The 20,147-nt window shown below is 36.9% G+C and overlaps 1 protein-coding gene across 4 annotated transcripts in view; it reads right to left on the reverse strand.

Annotated features, from left to right (window-relative positions):
- Positions 1–20,147, reverse strand: part of PLSCR4 (phospholipid scramblase 4) — a 141,194-nt gene that overhangs the window by 12,124 nt on the left and 108,923 nt on the right. For all 4 annotated transcript variants that reach the window (XM_057498927.1, XM_036896419.2, XM_036896417.2 and 1 more), the window contains 2 exons: positions 10,913–10,940; positions 5,108–5,218 (listed from right to left, as the gene is read on the reverse strand). In XM_057498927.1, coding sequence (XP_057354910.1) covers positions 5,108–5,218; positions 10,913–10,919 — 118 coding nt within the window. In that variant the 5' untranslated portion in view covers positions 10,920–10,940. The remainder of the gene's footprint in view (positions 1–5,107; positions 5,219–10,912; positions 10,941–20,147) is intronic.

The following is a 20,147-nucleotide window of genomic DNA, read 5'->3' on the forward strand; positions in this document are numbered from 1 at the left end:
TAGTGTCAGATGAGGTAGGTGAGCAGCGTATGAACAGACTAAAGAGGAAGGGCACCTAACCCAGGCAGAGGTGGCACCCTATGCTGTTAAGTGCTGACACATTAGACTCAGCGCCTCTGCAATGGGCATAAGTTTTACAGAACAAGTAGGTGCAAAAGAAGCAGTTGCACAGGGAAGCCTCAGTATTGTGGGAGGAAAAGCTATACATGGAGATTTAGCAGACAACGCTAGAAAGGAAGGTGGCGAGGGAGTGAAGATTATGAAAGATCTGTACTCTGTGACAGCTTGAACTTTATGCCAATAAAATAGAAAGAAGGGTGATTAGTCTTACATTTAGAACCTTTATGAATGAGAAGGTTAAATTAGGCAAGAGGTTCTTGAAGGAGTCCAGCTGAAAGGCAAGGAAGTTTGTGATGAACTGAATAGGAAGTGGAGAAATAATAATTGATGTTTAAGAGACAGTTTTGTCTGGGTAATAGACTGGATATGAGGAAAGACTCTCAAGTTTTTGACCTGGATCCCTGGAGGCCTCCAGAGTAGAGAAAGAATAAGAAAGTACATGTTTGGTAGCAAGATGCCAAAGTTGGATTAAAGATAACTGAGCTGGAGATCCAGGGGAAGTGTTCCATAGGCAGTCGGAAATGCAAGTTTGGAGCACAGGTGATTGGTATGGGCAGAGACTAAAGGATTCTCAAGTGGTTAAAGGCAAATGAGACCACAGGTATTACTGAGAACACTCAGGAGAATGTGTAAGAGGACAGGTGAACCAAAAGGGTGAGAGAGGCAGGACAGGGGAGTGGGTCAACTCTGGGAAATACCAGTTTTTAAGGGTAGGGGACATAGCATACTTCATAGAGGCTGAGAATCAGGAAAGACGAAAGGAAAATAATGGTAACTAGAAACAATGTCAAATTACAGCTATGTGAGAAAAAAAGACCTAATGTCTTTAGGAAAAAAATGGAGGAAATTATGTTTCAGTTTGTCATAAAGATTCTACTTTTATTCCTTTAGGAATTGTGTTTGAGAGTAACCAAATTAGACGAGAAATCAGATAGATCCATCCCCTGTGTTTCAACTATTATTGAAAACAATGCAACTAAAGGTCATATAAACTATCTTAAGAATACTATTGGTTATAACATTTCAATGAGTTGATTAATTTTGTGATTTCAATTGTGAGATTTTAATACAAGAGTACGTCATGTAGCAAAATTTGAAGATCAATAAATGCGGAAGAGAATTACAATTTATCCTATGGGGCTATAGAGATTATATTTCTAAGAAAAATTATATACAAATTTATGTAATCAAATGATTTTTGTTATAAATATTATTCAGAGACATTAAGAGAAGTGAAGGAAAAAACTATGATAAAATTATGTAGGAAAAAGAATATTATACTCCCCTTTGAGCTTTGAAATTGTCATTAAAGTTTCTGATCAGTACTGCAGGAAAATAAAGCAACATGGTTAACTTTGTGTAACTAGTATCCCACACTTATTTAAATAAAAAAACTTTTATTGTCCTATCAATACTAGTGTTAGAAATATGGCTTTATGGGGGTTTGTGTTTTCTTAGTCATTTTGAATATTACCATCTTTTTAAATTTAATTTGCTTTTAGTTCATATACTAATTAACAGCTGTATTTCAAGAAATTGTCATTTTCTCTTAAATATACTACATACAACAAAGATTTCTACATTAATTCCTCTTTTAAGCATATTTGGGACAAAAGTGTTCCTGGTGGGAACACATATCCAGTACTACAATGCACATGGGAATTGTATAATTAAATTTAAGGAAATTCATTAAAGCCAGATATTATAAGTATAGTATTTCAAGTTCCTTAATGTGAATTACAGGGACATAATTAACATCAGTCACCTAAAATAAGTATTTAGTTCGGCCACTAGGTGGTGATCACAGTGAATTGTTGTCACTCTACTTCATACTTCTATATTAAAATTTCATATATATATATATATACACACATATACATATACATATATAAAAATTTCATAAAATATTGCTACATCTTACCATTTTCTAAGCCGTTAAAATGTACAGGCAGACCTCATTTCATTATGCTTTGCTTTATTGTCCTTCCAAGATATTGTCTTTTTCACAAATTGAAGGTTGGGAGCAACCCTCTTTGGAGCAAGCCTATTGGCACCATTTTTCAACAGCATTTTACATCCTGTCTGTGTCACATTTGGTAATGCTGGCAATATTTCAAGCATTTTCATTATTATTATATTTGCTATGATTAACTGTGATCTGGTATCTACAATGTTATTACTGTAACTGTTTTGGGGTGACACAAACCACATCTATGTAAGACGGCAAACTTAATCTTAAATGTTATGTGTTTTTACTGTTCCACCAACTGTGTGTTCCCCCATGTCTCTCCCTTTTCTTGGTCCTCCCTAATCTCTGAGACACAACAATATTGAAATTATGCCAATTAATAACCCTACAATGGCCTCTAAGTGTTCAAGGGAAAGAAAGAGTTGCATGTTTCTCATTTGAAATCAAAAGCTAAAAATGATTAAGCTTAGTGAGGAAAGCATGTTTAAAATTGAGACAGGCCAAAAACTAAACCTCTTGCACCAAATAGTTAGCCAAGTTGTGAATGCAAAGGGAAGGTTCTTAAAGAAAATTAAAAGAGTACTCCAGTGAACATATTAATGAAAGAAAGTAAAACAGCCTTACTGCTGATATGGAGAAAGTTTTAGTGGTCTAGATAGAAGATCAAACCAATCACAACATTCCCTTAAGCCAAAGCCAAATTAAGAGCAAAACCCTAATGTTTTTTCCAATTCTATGAAGGCTGAGGGAAGTGAGGAAGCTGCAGAAGAAAACTTGGAATCATGAGATTTAATGAAAGAAATTGTCTCCATGACATAAAAGTGTAAGGTGAATCAGCAAGTGCTGATGGAGAAGCTGCTGCAAGTTATCCAGAAGACCTAGCTCAGATAATTCATGAAGGGGGCTATACTCAACAATAGACTCTCAGTAGAGAGGAAATACTTTTATACTGAAAGAAGATGCCATCTAGGCATCTCCTTTCATAGCTAGCAAGGAGAAGTCAATGACCGGCTTCAAAGCTTCGAAGGACAGGTTGACTTTCTAATTATGGGCTAATGCAGCTGGTGACTCTAAGTTGAAGCCAATGTTCACTTTCCATTTTGAAAATCCAAGGGTCCTTCAGAATTATGCTCAATTTACTCTGCCTGTACTCTTATAAATAGAAAAACAAAGTCTGGCTGAGAGAATAACATGGTTTAGTAAATATTTCAAACCTACTGTTTAGACCTACTGCTTAGAAAAAAAAATATTCCTTTCCAAAGTACTGCATATTGGCAATGCACCTGGTGATGCACAATGAGATGAATGCTGTTTTCATGCCTGCCAACACAACATGCAATCTGCAGCCCATGGATCAAGGAGTCATTCTGACTTTCCAGTCTTATTTAAGAAAGGCATTTTGTAAGGATATAGCTGCCACAGATAGTGATTCCTCTGATAAATCTGCTCAAAGTCAACTGAAAACCCTCTGGAAAGGATTTACCATTCTAGATGCCATTAAGAACTTTTGTGATTCATGGGAAGAAGTCAAATTATCAACATGAACAGCAGTTTGAAAGAAATTGATTCCAACCCTCATGGATGACACTGAAGGGTTCAAGACTTCAGTGGAGGAAGTAACTGCAAATGGGGTGGAAACAGCAAGAGAACTAGAATTAGAAGTAGATCCTGAAGATGTGACTGAATTGCTGCACTTTCATAGTAAAACTGGAATAGATGAAGAGTTGCTTCATATGAATGAGCAAAGACAGTAGACAGCATCTACTCTTGGTGAAGATAATGTGAAGATTATTGAAATGACAACAAAGGATTTAGAATATGATAAACTCAGTTGATAAAGCAATGGCAGGGTTTGAGAAGATTAACTCCAATTTTGAAAGTTCTACTGTGGGTAAAATGCTATCAAGCAGCATCACATGCTACAAAGAGGTCACTCATGAAAGGAAGCATTAATCCATGCAGCACACTACGTTATCTTATTTTAAGAAATTTCCACAGCCACTCCAACCTTCAGCAACCACCACCCTGATTATTTAGCAGCCATAAATATCAGAGCAAGACCCTCCATCTCCAAAAACACTATGACTTGCTGAAGGCTAAGATGATGGTTAGAATTGTTAAGCAATAAAGTATTTCTTAATTAAGGTGTGTACATTTTTTTAGATATAATGCTATTGTACACTTAAGAGACCGAACATAACAGTGTGAACATAACTTTCGATTTTTTGGGAAACCAAAAAATTCATTTGACTCACTTGATTATCCTCTTTACTTTATTGTGGTGATCTGGAACAAACCTGAAATATCTCTGAGGCATGCCTGTGTTTGAATACAATCCTGATTAAAAACGATTTCCTTAGTCAAAAATAAGTCTATTTTTAATTTAAAAAATTTTACACATGGCCCAATTATTTTCTAAGAGGACTATAAGGACTGAAACTTCCACTAGCAATCTGAGTATAGCCATTTTCCTGAGGTGTTACCAGGAGAGCACTCGGACGTATTTAAAAACATGTACAGAATGACAGGGCTCCCTTCATCAGCACTGAAGGCCATTCACCTTCATTTCTCTTGCCACTGGTTCCATCCCATGCATGCCTCATACCAGACCTTTATGATCTTGTGTTTTGGACAGTTTGTTCTTTTTCCAGGCATGGTCCCTTCCCCTTTTTTCTTTGATTGAGAAACTCCTCATCATGCCAGCAATAATTGACTTCCTCAGTTAGGGCTTCCCTCAAATCCTTGGTAATCAGTTACTGTCATCTGTGCCCCTACAACATTCTCCTCATGTTTCTGTATTAGAAGCAAAGATAATGCCATTGGTGTCTGTACAACTTTCTTCCTCGGTAGACTGCAAGTCCCATGAAAACAGAAACATATTTTAGTTGACATCTAGTAAACTAGTTGGCTGGTAGGCATTCACTATTTACTGAGTGAGTTATTTTTAAAAGCAACTCTAGCTAGCAGTATGGAGCATTTCTGGAGGGGGGAAAGATCCTTTCTGAATATTTAACCTACCTGATACAAAATGGGCACTGTAGTCAGGAGGGGCATCAGGCCTTGGGTGAGGAGGCTTTATCTGATTCTCCATTTCATCCTCTGCTTGCTCAGGGGCTGTGGGGACTACAACTTAAAGGACAGACAGAAGACATGATTTACAATGGAAATGATAATAAGGTAATAGAATATAATCATTTTTTGATATACATCAATGGATGTAACCAATATGAAACACACGTATTTCCTAAAAAACCATGATTTATTATGTATATGTTTGATGAATTGTCAGGCTGAATATAGATTTAAAAATAAAACAAAGTAATGAAATTATGCTATGATCACAGCAATGAGCTTTCATGCTGACCCAATGGAGATTGCTACTGACATACATTCCTTGCACTGTAGCAAAAACTGTATTTTCCATTATAGAATGTGGAGAACATGGTCATCTACAGAAGGAATCTGATTTTGTCCCTAACCCTTTTTGGCAACTGACTGTGTTCTAATAAATTCAAAACAACATGACAAATACTGAATGATTTAAAAAGCAGCAGTGCCACACTCAACTCAAGTCTGTCATTTATGAATATATTCTCCCATACTGTAGGGTACCTTTTTGTTCTATTGATGGTGTCTTTTGCTGTACAGAAGCTTTTCAGCTTGATACAGTCCCACTTGTTCATTTTTGCTTTAGTTTTCCTTGCACGGGGAGATATGTTGATGAAGAAGTCACTAATGTTTATGTCCAAGAGATTTTTGCCTATGTTTTTTTCTAATAGATTTATGGTTTTATGACTTACATTCAGGTCTTTGATCCATTTTGAATTTACTTCTGTGTGTGGGGTTAGACAGTGATCCAGTTTCATTCTCTTGCATGTAGCTGTCCAGTTTTGCCAGCACCATCTGTTGAAGAGACTGTCATTTCCCCATTGTATGTCCATGGCCCCTTTATCAAATATTAATTGACCATTTATGTTTCAGTTAATGTCTGGAGAATCTAATCTGTTCCACTGGTCTGTGGCTCTGTTCTTGTGCCAGTACCAAATTGTCTTGATTACTGTGACTTTGTAGTAGAACTTGAAGTTGGGGAGTGAGATCCTCCCCACTTTATTATTTTCTTTCAGGATTGCTTTGGCTATTCGGGGTCTTTGGTAGTTCCATATGAATTTTTGAACTATTTGTTCCAGTTCGTTGAAGAATGTTGTTGGTAATTTGATAGGGATTGCATCAAATCTGTATATTGCTTTGGGCAGGATGGCCATTTTGTAGATATTAATTCTTCCTAGCCAAGAGCATGGGATGAGTTTCCATTTGTTAGTGTCCTCTGTAATTTCTCTTAATAGTGTTTTACAGTTTTCAGGGTATACGTCTTTCACTTCTTTGGTTAGGTTTATTCCTAGGTATTTTATTCTTTTTCATGCAATTCTGAATGGAATTGTTTTCCTGACTTCTCTTTCTATTGGTTCATTGTTAGCGTATAGGAAAGCTACAGATTTCTGTGTGTTAATTTTGTATCCTGCAACTTTGCTGTACCTGATATCAGTTCTAGTAGTTTTGGAGTGGAGTCTTTAGGGTTTTTTTACATACAATATCATGTAATCTGCAAATAGTGACAGTTTAACTTCTTCACCAATCTGGATTCCTTGTATTTCTTTGTTCTGTCTGATTGCCATGGCTAGCACCTCCAGTACTATGTTGAAGAACAATGGTGAGAGTGGGCATCCCTGTCTTGTTCCCGATCTCAGAGGAAAAGATTTCAGCTTCTCACTGTTCAGTATGATGTTGGCTGTGGGTTTATCATATACAGCCTTTATTATGTTGAGGTACTTGCCCTCTGTACCCATTTTGCTGAGAGTTTTTATCATGAATGGATGTTGAATTTTGTCAAATGCTTTTCAGCACCTATGGAGATGATCATGTGGTTTTTGTTCTTTCTTTTTGTTTCTGTGGTGGATGATGTTGATGGATTTTCGAATGTTGTACCAGCCTTGCATCCCTGGGATGAATCCCACTTGGTCATGGTGTATGATCCTTTTGGTATATTTTTGAATTCAATTTGCTAATATTTTATTGAGTATTTTAGCATCTACATTCATCAGGGATATTGGTCTGTAATTTTCTTTTTTGGTGGGGTCTTTGCCTGGTTTTGGTATTAGGGTGATATTGGCTTCATAGAACAAGTTTGGGAGTATTCCCTCTTCTTCTATTTTTTGGAAAACTTTAAGGAGAATGAGTATTATGTCTTTTCTGTATGTCTGATAAAATTCCGAGATAAGTCCATCTTGCCTGGGGTTTTTTCTTGGGTACTTTTTTGATTGCCACTTCAATTTCTTTGCTGGTAATTGTTTTGTTTAGATTTTGTGTTTCTTCCTTGGTCAGTCTTGGAAGGTTGTATTTTTCTAGGAAGTTGTCCATTTCTTCTAGGTTTTCCAGCTTCTTAGCATATAGGTTTTCATAGTACTCTCTAATAATTCTTTGTATTTCTGTTGGGTCCTTCGTGATGTTTCCTTTCTCATTTCTGATTCTGTTGATGTGTGTTGATTCTCTTTTTCTGTTATTAAGTCTGGCTAGAGGCTTATCTTGTTTATTTTCTCAAAGAACCAGCTCTTGGTTTCATTGATTTTTTTTCTATTGTTTTATTCTTCTCAATTTTGTTCATTTCTTCTCTGATCTTTATTATGTCCCTCCTTCTGCTGACTTTAGGCTTCATTTGTTCTTTTTTTTCCAATTTTGATAATTGTGACATTAGACTATTCATTTGGGTTTGTTCTTCCTTCTTTAAATATGCGTGGATTGCTATATACTTTACTCTTAAGACTGCTTTCACTGCGTCCCACAGACGTTGGGGCTTTGTGTTTTTGTTGTCATTTGTTTCCATATATTGCTGGATCTCCATTTTAATTTGGTCATTGATCCATTGACTATTTAGAAGCATGTTGTTAAGCCTCCATGTGTTTGTGAACCTTTTTGCTTTCTTTGTACAATTTATTTCTAGTTTTATACCTTTGTGGTCTGAAAAGTTGGTTGATAGGATTTCAATCTTTTTGAATTTACTGAGGCTCTTTTTGTGGCCTAGTATGTGGTCTATTCTGGAGAATGTTCCATGTGCACTTGAGAAGAATGTGTGTCCTGTTGCTATTGGGTGTAGAGTTCTATAGATGTCTATTAGGTCCATCTGTTCTAGTGTGTTGTTCAGTGCCTCTGTGTCCTTACTTATTTTCTGTCTGGTGGATCTGTCCTTTGGAGTGAATAGTGTGTTGAAGTCTCCTAAAATGAATGCATTGCATTCTATTTCCTCCTTTAGTTCTGTTTGTATTTGTTTCACATATGTTGGTGCTCCGGTGTTGGGTGCATATATATTTACAATGGTTATATCCTCTTGTTGGACTGAGCCCATTATCATTATGTAATGTCCTTCTTTATCTCTCTTGTTACTTTCTTTGTTTTGATGTCTATTTTGTCTGATACTAGTACTGCAACACCTGCTTTTTTCTCCCTTTTGTTTGCATGAAATATCTTTTTCCATCCCTTGACTTTTAGTCTGTGCATGTCTTTGGGTTTGAGGTGAGTCTCTTGCAAGCACCATATAGATGGGTCTTGTTTTTTTATCCATTCAGTGACTCTATGTCTTTTGATTGGTGCATTCAGTCCATTTACATTTAGGGTGATTATTGATAGGTATGTACTTATTGCCATTTCAGGCTTTAGATTAGTGGTTACCAAAGGTTCCAGGTTACTTTCCTTACTATCTAAGAGTCTAACTTAACTCACTTAGTATGCTGTTACAAACACAATCTAAAGGTTCTTTTCTATTTCCCCTCCTTTTTCTTCCTCCTTCATTCTTTATATATTAGGTATCAAATTCTGTACTTTTTGTCTATCCCTTGATTGACTTTGGGGATAGTCAATTTAATTTTGTATTTGCCTCGCAATCAGCTGCTCCATCCTCCCTACCATGGTTTTACTGCCTCTGGTGATGGCTATCCAACCCTAGGAACACTTCTATCCATAGCAGTCCCTCCAAAATAGACTGCAGAGATGGTTTGTGGGAGGTAAACTCTCTCAGCTTTTGTTTATCTGGAAATTGTTTAATCCCTCCTTCAAATTTAAATGATAATCTCGCCGGATAAAGTAATCTTGGTTCCAGGCCCTCCTGCTTCATGGCATTAAATACATCATGCCACTCCCTTCTGGCCTGTAAGGTTTCTGCTGAGAAGTCTGATGTTAGCCTGATGGACTTTCCTTTGTATGTGATCTTATTTCTGCCTCTGGCTGCTTTTAGCAGTCTGTCCTTATCCTTGATCTTTCCCATTTAATTACTATGTGTCTTGGTGTTGTCTTCCTTGGGTCCCTTGTTTTGGGAGATCTGTGGACTTTCATGAACTTAGAGACTATGTCCTTCCCCAGATTGGGGAAGTTTTCAGCAACTACCTCCTCAAAGACACTTTCTATCCCTTTCTCTTTCTCTTCTTCTTCTGGTATCCTGGTATCCCTATAATGCAAATATTTTTCCGCTTGGATTGGTCACACAGTTCTCTCAATATTCTTTCATTTTTAGAGATCCTTTTTTCTCTCTGTGCCTCAGGTTCTTTGTATTCCTCTTCTCTAGTTTCTATTCAATTTATTGTCTCCTCCACCGTATCCAACCTGCTTTTAATACCCTCCATCGTGCTCTTCAACAATTGGATCTCTGACCTGAATTCATTCCTGAGTTCTTGGATGTCTTTCTGTACCTCCATTAGGATGTTGATGATTTTTATTTTGAACTCTCTTTCAGGAAGAGTCACGAGGTCCATATCATTTAAATATTTCTCGGGAGTTGTATTAACAATTTTACTCTGGATGAGGTTCCTTTGGCGTTTCATGTTTGTATATGGCGCCCTCTAGTGTCCAGAAGCTCTACTCTCTGGAGCTGCTCAGCCCCTGAAGCAATGTCCAGGGTGGCAGGGGAGCGGTACTGGTGCCTGGGGGGAGGAAAGAGCTGTTCCCCGCCTCCCGGCTGCTGTGCCTGTCTCCACTGCCTGAGCCAGTGGGCCGGTCACACAGGTATGTTTTTGTCCCAGAGCAGCCAGATATGGATCCCTGCTTTCCACAAGTGGCCAGAATCCCAGTCTCCCCAGGAACTCTGCCTGTATTAACTTTCCAACCGCGTAGTCATGCGAGTCTCATGAAAGCACCATGAAATGTAGGTCTGTGCTCCCAGAGCAGATCTCCGGAGCTAGGTATTCAGCAGTCCCAAGCCTTCCACTCCCTCCCTGCTCCATTTCTCTTCCTCCCGCTGGTGAGCTTGGGTGGGGGAGGGGCTCAGATCCCGCAGAGCCACAGCTCTGGTACGTTACCCCTTTCCCTGAGGTCTGCTCTTTTCTCCAGGTGTGTGCAGTCTGACGCCATCCTCTTTCCTGTTGCTCTCTCAGGATTAGTTGCACCAATTAAATTTTCTAATTGTATCCAGTTTTAGGAGGAAGCCTCTGTCTCTCCTCTCACACCCGCCATCTTTAATCCCATCCAATGCTACCTCTTTTTGAAGACTCACCTTCCTCGCTCTATTTTTCCTTTACCTAACATCCCCCGCATACATTAGAGATCTTTCAAGCACAAATGTGCCAGTATAAAATCCTTTTCATCTTTTTCTGTCAAAGATAAATAGGAATGTTCATATGTATAAATTTTAATATGTATTATATTATATGTAATTATTATATATATACAGCATATGCTAAAAAACAGCTTCAAAGGGAAACAGACTCCAATTGTTTAAGGAATGTGATCACAAAATACACATTTGAAGATAAAGCATATTGAAGTTTATTCATAAAAACCTACCTGACATTTTGAAGAATTCCAATTAGTCCTGAAAAACAAAACATTTTAATACTTTAAAATATACACATAGAGTTACTATTATTACTTAGTGATACATATAAAGTTCTATAACTTTTCTCACCTCATTACTTCTTATTCATCCCTTTGATGAATAAGTTCAACAAATATTTATTGAGCTCCTGTGTACCAGGCACTAGCACAGATGCTGAACATGTATCAGCAAACCAGATGGACAATGCTGGAGTTTATATTCTAGTGGACTGAGATTAAAAAACATGTCATCAATTACATGTTTAAATATAGATAATATGGTTATAAAAGCAAAGTAAACAGAACTAAACAAAGTAAAATGAAAAAATATAAATTACACCAAGTAAGAAGTTTTAAGAAAAATATGGGAGGGGAATTCCAAGAGAGTCAGGGAAGGCCTCTCTTGGGAGGTGGCCGTTGAGTTATTGGAACTATGAAAGGAGGCGTTGCGTTAAAAATGTGAGAAGAAACCTCTAGAAAAATAGGAAAGTAAGTACAAAGGTCCTGGGGTGGCAATGAGTAAGAATCCTCAAGGGAGGAAAAGAGGCCAGGTGTGACTGGGGTGCAGTGAATGAAGGGGACCAGAGAACTGAGATAGGAGATAAAGTGGTCTGGCCACAGCTGAAGCCCATGGCAAATGCTGGCAATTTGTTGTCACTGCAGCTGAGAAGTCTTTGGAGGACTTTAGTCAGTGGAATGATCAGATCTGATTTATACTTTTGAGGGGACAGGAGTTGAACAAGGGAGTGGTGTGGGGTGGCTTAGATCTCCCTGCATTCAGGCTGAGCCCTAAAAATGCAGAAGGCCCCTACAGTTAAAAACTGTCATGATCCCGTAATGCTAAACTATTATGAACACACAGTTCAGTTTGTAATCTGGTTTCCAGCTGAAATAAAGCCAAAAGTCAGTCACTTTTCAACCCATGGCACTCTGCCCTTGCTGAGTGATTGGGAAATCTGAAAACAATTCACTGAATGCTAAGGGAGGATTAAGTTACAACATTCTTGCTTGTACGAACTGGAAATTATTCTGCCTTATATAACATTTTGGATAAAACCATATTGTAATATTTTATAAGAAAGAGAAGAGAATTCAGGGTGGTAAAAAAGAAAAGAAATCAATGGCTTGAAGCTGGGGGTCAGGGAGTAGGCAATAAACAGTTCTTTGAATTGCAGCTTGTGAGGCAATGTGTAGGTATATTTGACTTTGTTTAAATTCATGGATGTTGATTCCTCAAGGGAGGAACAACCTAAGACAGGCACAGCCGCAGGGGGGCCATCAGGTGAGAAACTGGGGATCAACAGAGGTAAGGCTTAGAACCTCACCCCCCCTGTTCTGAGAGAAATCTTCTGCATACGTGGATGTTTTATTGCCCTTGTCTAGCTCGGATTAACACATAGTCTACAGGCACACACCTGATCATCTACATTTGCTCTCTTACAACACTAAACTATGTTTTCTACCTTTATCTTGTATCTACCTACCACTTCAGCATTTTATTAAAAATAATAATAATAAAGAGAGAAATGTGGTATCCACATATAAATCAAGTATAAAAATCAAATGAGTATTCATATTTGAACTGACTGTTTATAGTTCATAATGCATGAGCAAAACCGAAAGTTTCTGTGACGACTGCCCTTGTACTGTTCACTATGTAACTTATTCACTATGTAAGAATTTGTTCTCCATGTAAGAACTTGTTTGTTATGCCTCAGAAGATTGGAGACTGACGAAAATTAGGCTTGGGGTGGATTAATGATTGTGCATTGAGCATTGACTCCCCTATACAGAATTTTATTGTTGTTAACAACCATTTGATCAATAAATATGAGAGATGTCCCCTCAAAAAAAAAAAAGTACACACTTCCAACTGTAAAATAAATAAGTAACCGGGATGTAATGTATAGCATAAGGAATATAGTCAAAATATTGTAACAACTTGGTATGGTGATAGCTGGTAGCTAGAATTATCATGTATATAAATGTTGAATCACTGTGTTGTACACCTGAAACTAATGTAATACTGTGTGTCAACTACCCTTCAATAAAAAATAATTATCTACAAAAAAAAAAAAAAATTCACGGATGTTACTTGCTTTTAAAAAGGATTTTTATAGACTAAAAATATTTTCAAGATTGGTTTATTTTTTCAAGTTGTTATTTAATCACTTGAACCACATTTAAATTCTACTTTCTGCCAGGCATTATTGAGAACAGTTATTTCTATTTACACAGTATCAGTCTCAAACATGCCTGATCACAAGCTTCACTTAGAAATATGTTAAAAGTACAGATTTCCAGACATGAACACCAGAGCTACCACTTCATGTTTGGGGTCCATAATTCTGTATTTTTTCCTTCAAGTTTTTATATTGAAAATACGAATATTCAAATCTCTATTTTCACCTAGTTTGAGAAAATGTTCAAATTTATCACTTTTGCATTATACCATTTGCTGTTACAGGCTGTTGAACAGGTGGATGGATAACTAGATGGTAGATAATTTGGCTCCTTTTCACTAAGGCACTTGGTCTTTTCTAATTAGTTTCCATCATGGAAAATGGAGACATTGCTAGAGGGCTTTTTCTTATTTGTAGCTAAATGAAAGACAAAGGAGTTAGAGTACAGCTTAAGAGTCTACAGGATCTTTAGTTTAGGAGAGTGACATTTATTATTCAGATAAATGGATTTATCTAGTAATAGACTTTAAAAGGAACAGATAATTAAATTACGTTCAAGACATCTAAAAGAATACCTATTACATCTCTGAGATACAAATATTAAGTTATTTTTCAAATGGGTCCTGCACTATGTAAATTTGAGTACTTAAGTCTATATAAGTATAGTATTTTGGGGTATAAAATTCAATTGAGATAATCTATGTAGAAATGATTAGAAGTAATATTACATTTGGCTTATTTAGAAGCCCTGCTAAAACTTTTAATAAATGTAAATGTTGGTATTTTTCAAATATTCATATTTTATAAACCCCTCATTTCACAAGGATCAACAGGCAAATATAAGTTAACATGCTAGTAGTTCTAGGAATGTATATATGCATTGCTTAAAGAAGAAATATCTATTAACTTTGCTAAATGTCTCATGAATTATTTTCCTCCATCTCCACAGGAAGTGATGGTTACTCAACTGTAGTTGTTACACATAACCTAGTGCTGTGTAATAAAGAATTTACCTGGCCTTTTTCCTGGCTTCTGAGGAGAAACTTCTAAACTCTTAAAATTTCCTGAGTGATAGGAGTGCCTTTATTAATCATGATGGGTCCCTGGACCACACCTGGTTTCATACTAAGGAGATGTCACAGGATAGGGGCAGCTCATGCCAGAAAGAGCACCATGTGATTAACAGGGATGGGGCTTTGAGCCACGTGATATCTGACTAGAACAGTGAGCAGATGAAGGGAACTGGAGATTTAGTTCAACCACTAGGCCAATAATTCAAGTAATCATGACTCTAATGAGACCCAAATTACAAACTCTGGCCTGAGGTTTGAGCGGCTTCTGGTTGATAAACACACCAATATGTTGGGAGGGTGACACATTCTGACTCCTTCAGGAAGAGGCATGGAAGCTGTGAATTTGGGACCCTACCAGACCTCACCCTATGTATCTCTTTATCTGGCTGGTCCTCATTTGTGTCCTTTATGACAAAACTTTAATTATAAATATAGCACTGTCCAGAGTTCTGTGAGTCATTCTAGCAAATGGCCAAACCCAAAGAAGGTGATGGGAACCCCTGAATTTGTGGCCAGTTACTCAGAAGTGTGGGTGACTGGGGACCCCCAGAACTTATGGCTGGAGTCTTAAGTGGCGGCCATCTTATTGGGGACTCTGTCCTTAAATTTGTGGAATGTACACTAACTCTGAGTGGTTAGTGTCAGAATTGAATAGTACTTAGATTGTTAGAAAAGTTGCTAAGCTATTGCACAGAGACAATATAATTCTTATTACAAAAGTAATACATCAGTATTTGTAAAACATCAAGAAATGAAGTATAAAGAAATGAACAAAACCCTTAAACCAACCTTCCCAAAATTACTATTCTTAAAATGTTTGTGAATGTTCTATGTGTGTGTGTTTATACCTGTGTGTATACATGGGGATTTTTAGAATAAATATTACTAGAAATACTATGAAACTAACAAATATATTTATTTGCATATAAGGTACCAATCACTGTACCTTATTTGGGGGACTGATAGGCTAGTAGGTTTTAAAGAATCACTAGTGCAAAAGTATTACAAAATTGTGGATACTCTGTATTGTATGGAAAGAACTTCCATTCACATTCAAAAAAAATGTTGGCTTTTCCTTTCTAAATGACTCTTTAAATACCTACTGCTTATAAAAACATAAAACTTTTATTCATTTCCAATGAAGCAAGACAAAGACAAATGAGAATTTAATGGCTTCCTAGGGGAACAAGTTCCCCAAACTGGAGGTTTAAAAGCAACAGACACATTATGTTTCTATTTAGATTGCTGGTGGATTCTGGATTGAATACTAAAATAGATAGGTCACTACTTTTCTGAAAGAGAGAAAATTTAAATTAACGTGCACGTTCAGGGGCTGCCTCTGTGAAATCAGAACAAAAGAGTTCAAGTCAGCTTTGACAGGGGTATCCAGAAATGGCTTCAGATCCTTCCCAAATCTGACACATTTAGGGTTTAACTAGATGTTCGCAGTAAATTCACTAGACATACTATCTGTCCTTTTGCTTTCTTTTCTGTTTACATTTCTTAGCTGTACATTAATGGATGAAAAAGGCTGGGATGCCCAAAAGCTGTTTATTCTTTCTGTGGCCAGTATGTCATGTCAGAATCTGATCTCCCTTTACTGATAATCCTGTTTTATTTTTCAATTGTGTTTACAAAAGCACTTAAAAATAACTTAGTTGGCAGTTTACAGGTATTCATTTCATAGAAAGCTTTAAGAAGAGGTACTATAACAGAGGTGGGAACCGAGGCGCAGAGAAGTTATTTAAAGGCTTTGCCCCAAGAATGTATGGCTAGTGAGAGGTACTGCTTGGATCTGACACAACAAACCACTCCCCCCAAGACTACAATATGTTGTTACTTCACATGTGCCTTCTTATTATCCACTGCCTTCTGGCCATCAATATTTACCTTTGAGATAGAGGGGATTGGAAAATTACTTTTTAAAAAAGTACAATTTAGTGAGCCACTTTTCTTGTCTCTGTTTTTACATAGCAATTCTGGAGAGAGACTTGGTAGAACCAAAGAGCAGGAACAACTAGTTCATAATATGTTTTTCTTTGAAATAAAAATCATTTCAAAATAGGGTGGTTCTGCTCTTTGAACTATTCTTATAAAAATGGTGAGACATTTACATTAATCTATCTATTTTGGCTCAGCAAAATGTGGATTACAAATAGACTACTTCATATGTGACATTACCACAGATGATATTAGCTGTAAATTTTTAACTTAGTTTATGTATTTTAGTCAACGTAATGAGGTAGGAGAAGACTTCATTTCACGAAACATCCTGCAGTAAGATTCTTATGACAAAAGAAGTCACTCATGAAGATCTTCTTATGGGCTTCTCCAACCTTTCTCCCTGGGAAATGACTCAAGGGAAGATCGTGTTTATGAGAGGGAGTGTTAGGGTCCCAGCCATTCTACTATAGCCCAATAGACCTGCTGGACCAAAGGAAAACCTTTCCTGCTTGGAGGTGTTGCCTTGTGATGGAGAGGAAGTGGAGAAGAGGAGGTAGGGCAGTAGAGTGAGCCTCCTGGTAAGGAAACTCAGAGTAAGGAGAGAGAATATTCGTAGCAGGTACAAGAGTAAAGAGTTTTGAAAGGTAAGAGCCTTAAAGAGGATTAAATCATTTTTCTCAGATTTCTTTTTTAAAATTAGTATTTAATGTATATTCAGGTATAGAACATTAAAATCTGACACATATATATACTACAAAGTGATCACCACTGGAAGTCTACTTACTGTCCATCACCATACAACTGACCCTCTTCACCCATGTCATGTACCCCATCTCCCTTCCCATCTGGTATCTTTTGAGTCTGTTTTAGTTTAGTTTTTTTCATTTTGTTTTTGTTTTTAGATTCTACATATGAGTGAAATCATATGGTATTTGTCTTTTTCTGTCTGACTTATTTCACTCAGCATACTATCTTCCAGGTCCGTCAATGTTGTTACAAATGGCAAAATTTCATTCTTTTTCTTTTTTATGGTTGAGTGGTATTCCATTGTGTATATTCCAACTTCTATATCATTTGATGGACACTTAGGTTGTTTCCATTTCTTGCCTAATGTAAATAATGCTACAATGAACACAGGGGTGCATATATCTTTTTTGAATCAGTGTTTTTTTATTTTTTGGATAAATACCCTGGAGGGAATAGCTGGATCACATGGCAGTTCTATTCTTTTTTTTTTTTGAGGAATCTCCGTACTTTTCCAGAGTGACTGCACCAACTTATATTCCTACCAACCTTACCAACATTTGTCACTTCTTTTCTTTTTGGTGATACCCATTCTGACCAGTATGAGATGATATCTCATTGCAGTTTTGATTTGCATTTCCCTAATAATTAGTGATGCTGAAAACCTTTTCACATGCTTGTTGTCTATCTTTACGTTTTCTTAGGAAAAATGTCTTTTCAAATCCTCTGCCCATTTTGAAAACCATTGTCTCTTTTATTGCTGAGTTGTTTGAATGAGTTATGTATTTTGGATATTAATCAGAAGTCAGAAGTATGATTTGCAAAACTGGTATCACATTCAGAAGCTTGCCTGAACAAACTGTTGGGAACTAAAAAGATAATTAAAAATCCTGAAAGCAGTCAGAGAAAAATAACACATTAATTGGAGAATAATAATTATGACTACTGATTTCTCATCAGAAAATCAGGGAGAAAAGAAGAAACAGTACTTCTTAAGTGCTGAATAAAACACCAATCAACTCAGAATTCTATATCCATATAAGATCTCCTTCACAATGAAGGAGAAATAAAAACAACCAACCATAAAGGAATACAAAGGGAATTTATTGCCACAAGATTTGATGAAAAGGAATTCATGAGGGAAGTTTTCATATATAAGGTAAATGAAATAGCAGAAGGAAACTTGAACAACAAAAATGGTAAATATTTGGATAAATCAGATACTAGTCTTTTTAAAAATTAATTCATTATTTTTTAAATATTTGTTTTTAGTCTTTTTTTGTTGGTATCATTAATATACAATCACATGAGCAACATTATGGTTACTAGATTCCCCGCATTATCAAGTCCCCACCACATACCCCCTTTCCAATCACTGTCCATCAGCATACTAAGATGCTACAGAGTCATTACTTGTCTTCTCTGTGCTATAGTGCCTTTCCCATGCCCCCCACAATGTTATGTGGGCTAACCGTAATGCCCCTTATTCCCCTTCTCCCTCCCTTCCCACCCGCCCTACCCAGTCCCTTTCCCTTTGGTATCTGTTAGTCCATTCTTTGGTTCTGTGAGTCTGCTGCTGTTTGGCTCCTTCAGTTTTTGCTTTATTCTTATGCTCCACAGATGAGTGAAATCATCTGATACTTGTCTTTCTCTGCCTGGCTTATTTCACTGAGCATAATACCCTCTAGCACCACCCATGTTTGTTGCAAATGGTAGGATGTGTTTTCTTCTTATGACTGAATAATATTCCATTGTGTATATGTACCACATCTTCTTTATCCATTCATCTACTATTGGACACAGGTTGCTTCCATTTCTTGGCTATTGTAAATTGTGCACGATAAACATAGGGGTGCATATGTCTGTTTGAAACTGGGATCCTCCATTCTTAGGGTAAATTCCTAGGAGTGGAATTTCTGGATCAAATGTTATTTCTATTTTTAGTTTTTTGGGGAATCTCCACACTGCTTTCCACAATGGTTGAACTAGTTTATATTCCTACCAGCAATGCAGGAGGGTTCCCCTTTCTCCGCATCCTTGCCAGCATTTGTTGTTCCTAGTCTTTTGGATGTTGGCCATCCTAACTGGTATGAGGTGATATCTCATTGTTGTTTTAATTTGCATTTCCCTGACAATTAGTGATGTGAAGCATCTTTTCATGTGCCTGTTGGCCATCAGAATTTCTTCTTTGGAGAAATGTCTGTTCATATCCTCTGCCCACTTTTTAATAGGGTTATTTACTTTTTGAGTGTTGAGCTGTGTGAGTTCTTTATATATTTTGGGAGTTAAGCCCTTGTCAGATACGTCACTTACAAATATATTCTCCCATACTGTAGGATGCCTTTTCATTCTGCTGATGGTGTCCTTTGCTGTACAGAAGCTTTTTAGCATGAATGTAGTCCCCTCTGTTCATTTTTGCTTTTGTTTCCCTTGCCCGAGGAGATGTGTTCCAGAAAAAGTTGCTCATGTTTATATTCAAGAGATTTTTGCCTATGTTTTCTTTCTAAGAGTTTTATGGTTTCATGACTTACATTCAGGTCTTTGATACATTTTGAGTTTACCTTTGTGCATGGGGTTAGACAATAATCCAATTTCAATCTCTTGCATGTAGCTGTCCAGTTTTTGCTAACACCAGTTGTTGAAGAGGCTGTCATTCCCCTGTTGTATATCCATGGCTCCTTTATCGTATATTAATTGACCATATATGGTTGGGTTTATATCTGGGCTCTCTAGTCTATTTCATTGGTCTATGGATGTGTTCTTGTGCCAGAACCAAATTGTCTTGATTACTGTGGCTTTGTAGTAGAGCTTGAAGTTGGGGAGCATAATCCCCCCAGCATTATTCTTCCTTCTTAGGATTGCTTTGGCAGTTTGGGGTATTTTGTTGTTCCCTAAGAATTTTAGAATGATTTTCTCTAGTTCTTTGAAGAATGCTGTTGGTATTTTGATAGGGATTGCATTGAATCTGTAGATTGCTTTAGGCAGAATAGCCACTTTGACAATATTAATTCTTCCCATCCATGAGCACAGGATGTGTTTCCATTTACTGGTATCTTCTTTAATTTCTCTCATGAGCATTTTGTAGTTTTCAGAGGTCTTTCACTTCTTTGATTAGGTTTATTCCTAGGTATTTTATTCTTTTTGATGCAACTGTGAATGGAATTGTTTTCCTGATTTCTCTCTCTGCTAGTTCATTGTTAGTGTATAGTAATGCAACAGATTTCTGATTATTAATTTTGTATCCTGCAACTTTGCTGAATT

Source organism: Manis pentadactyla, chromosome 1 (assembly GCF_030020395.1).
Source record: "Manis pentadactyla isolate mManPen7 chromosome 1, mManPen7.hap1, whole genome shotgun sequence".
Lineage (NCBI taxonomy): Eukaryota > Metazoa > Chordata > Mammalia > Pholidota > Manidae > Manis > Manis pentadactyla.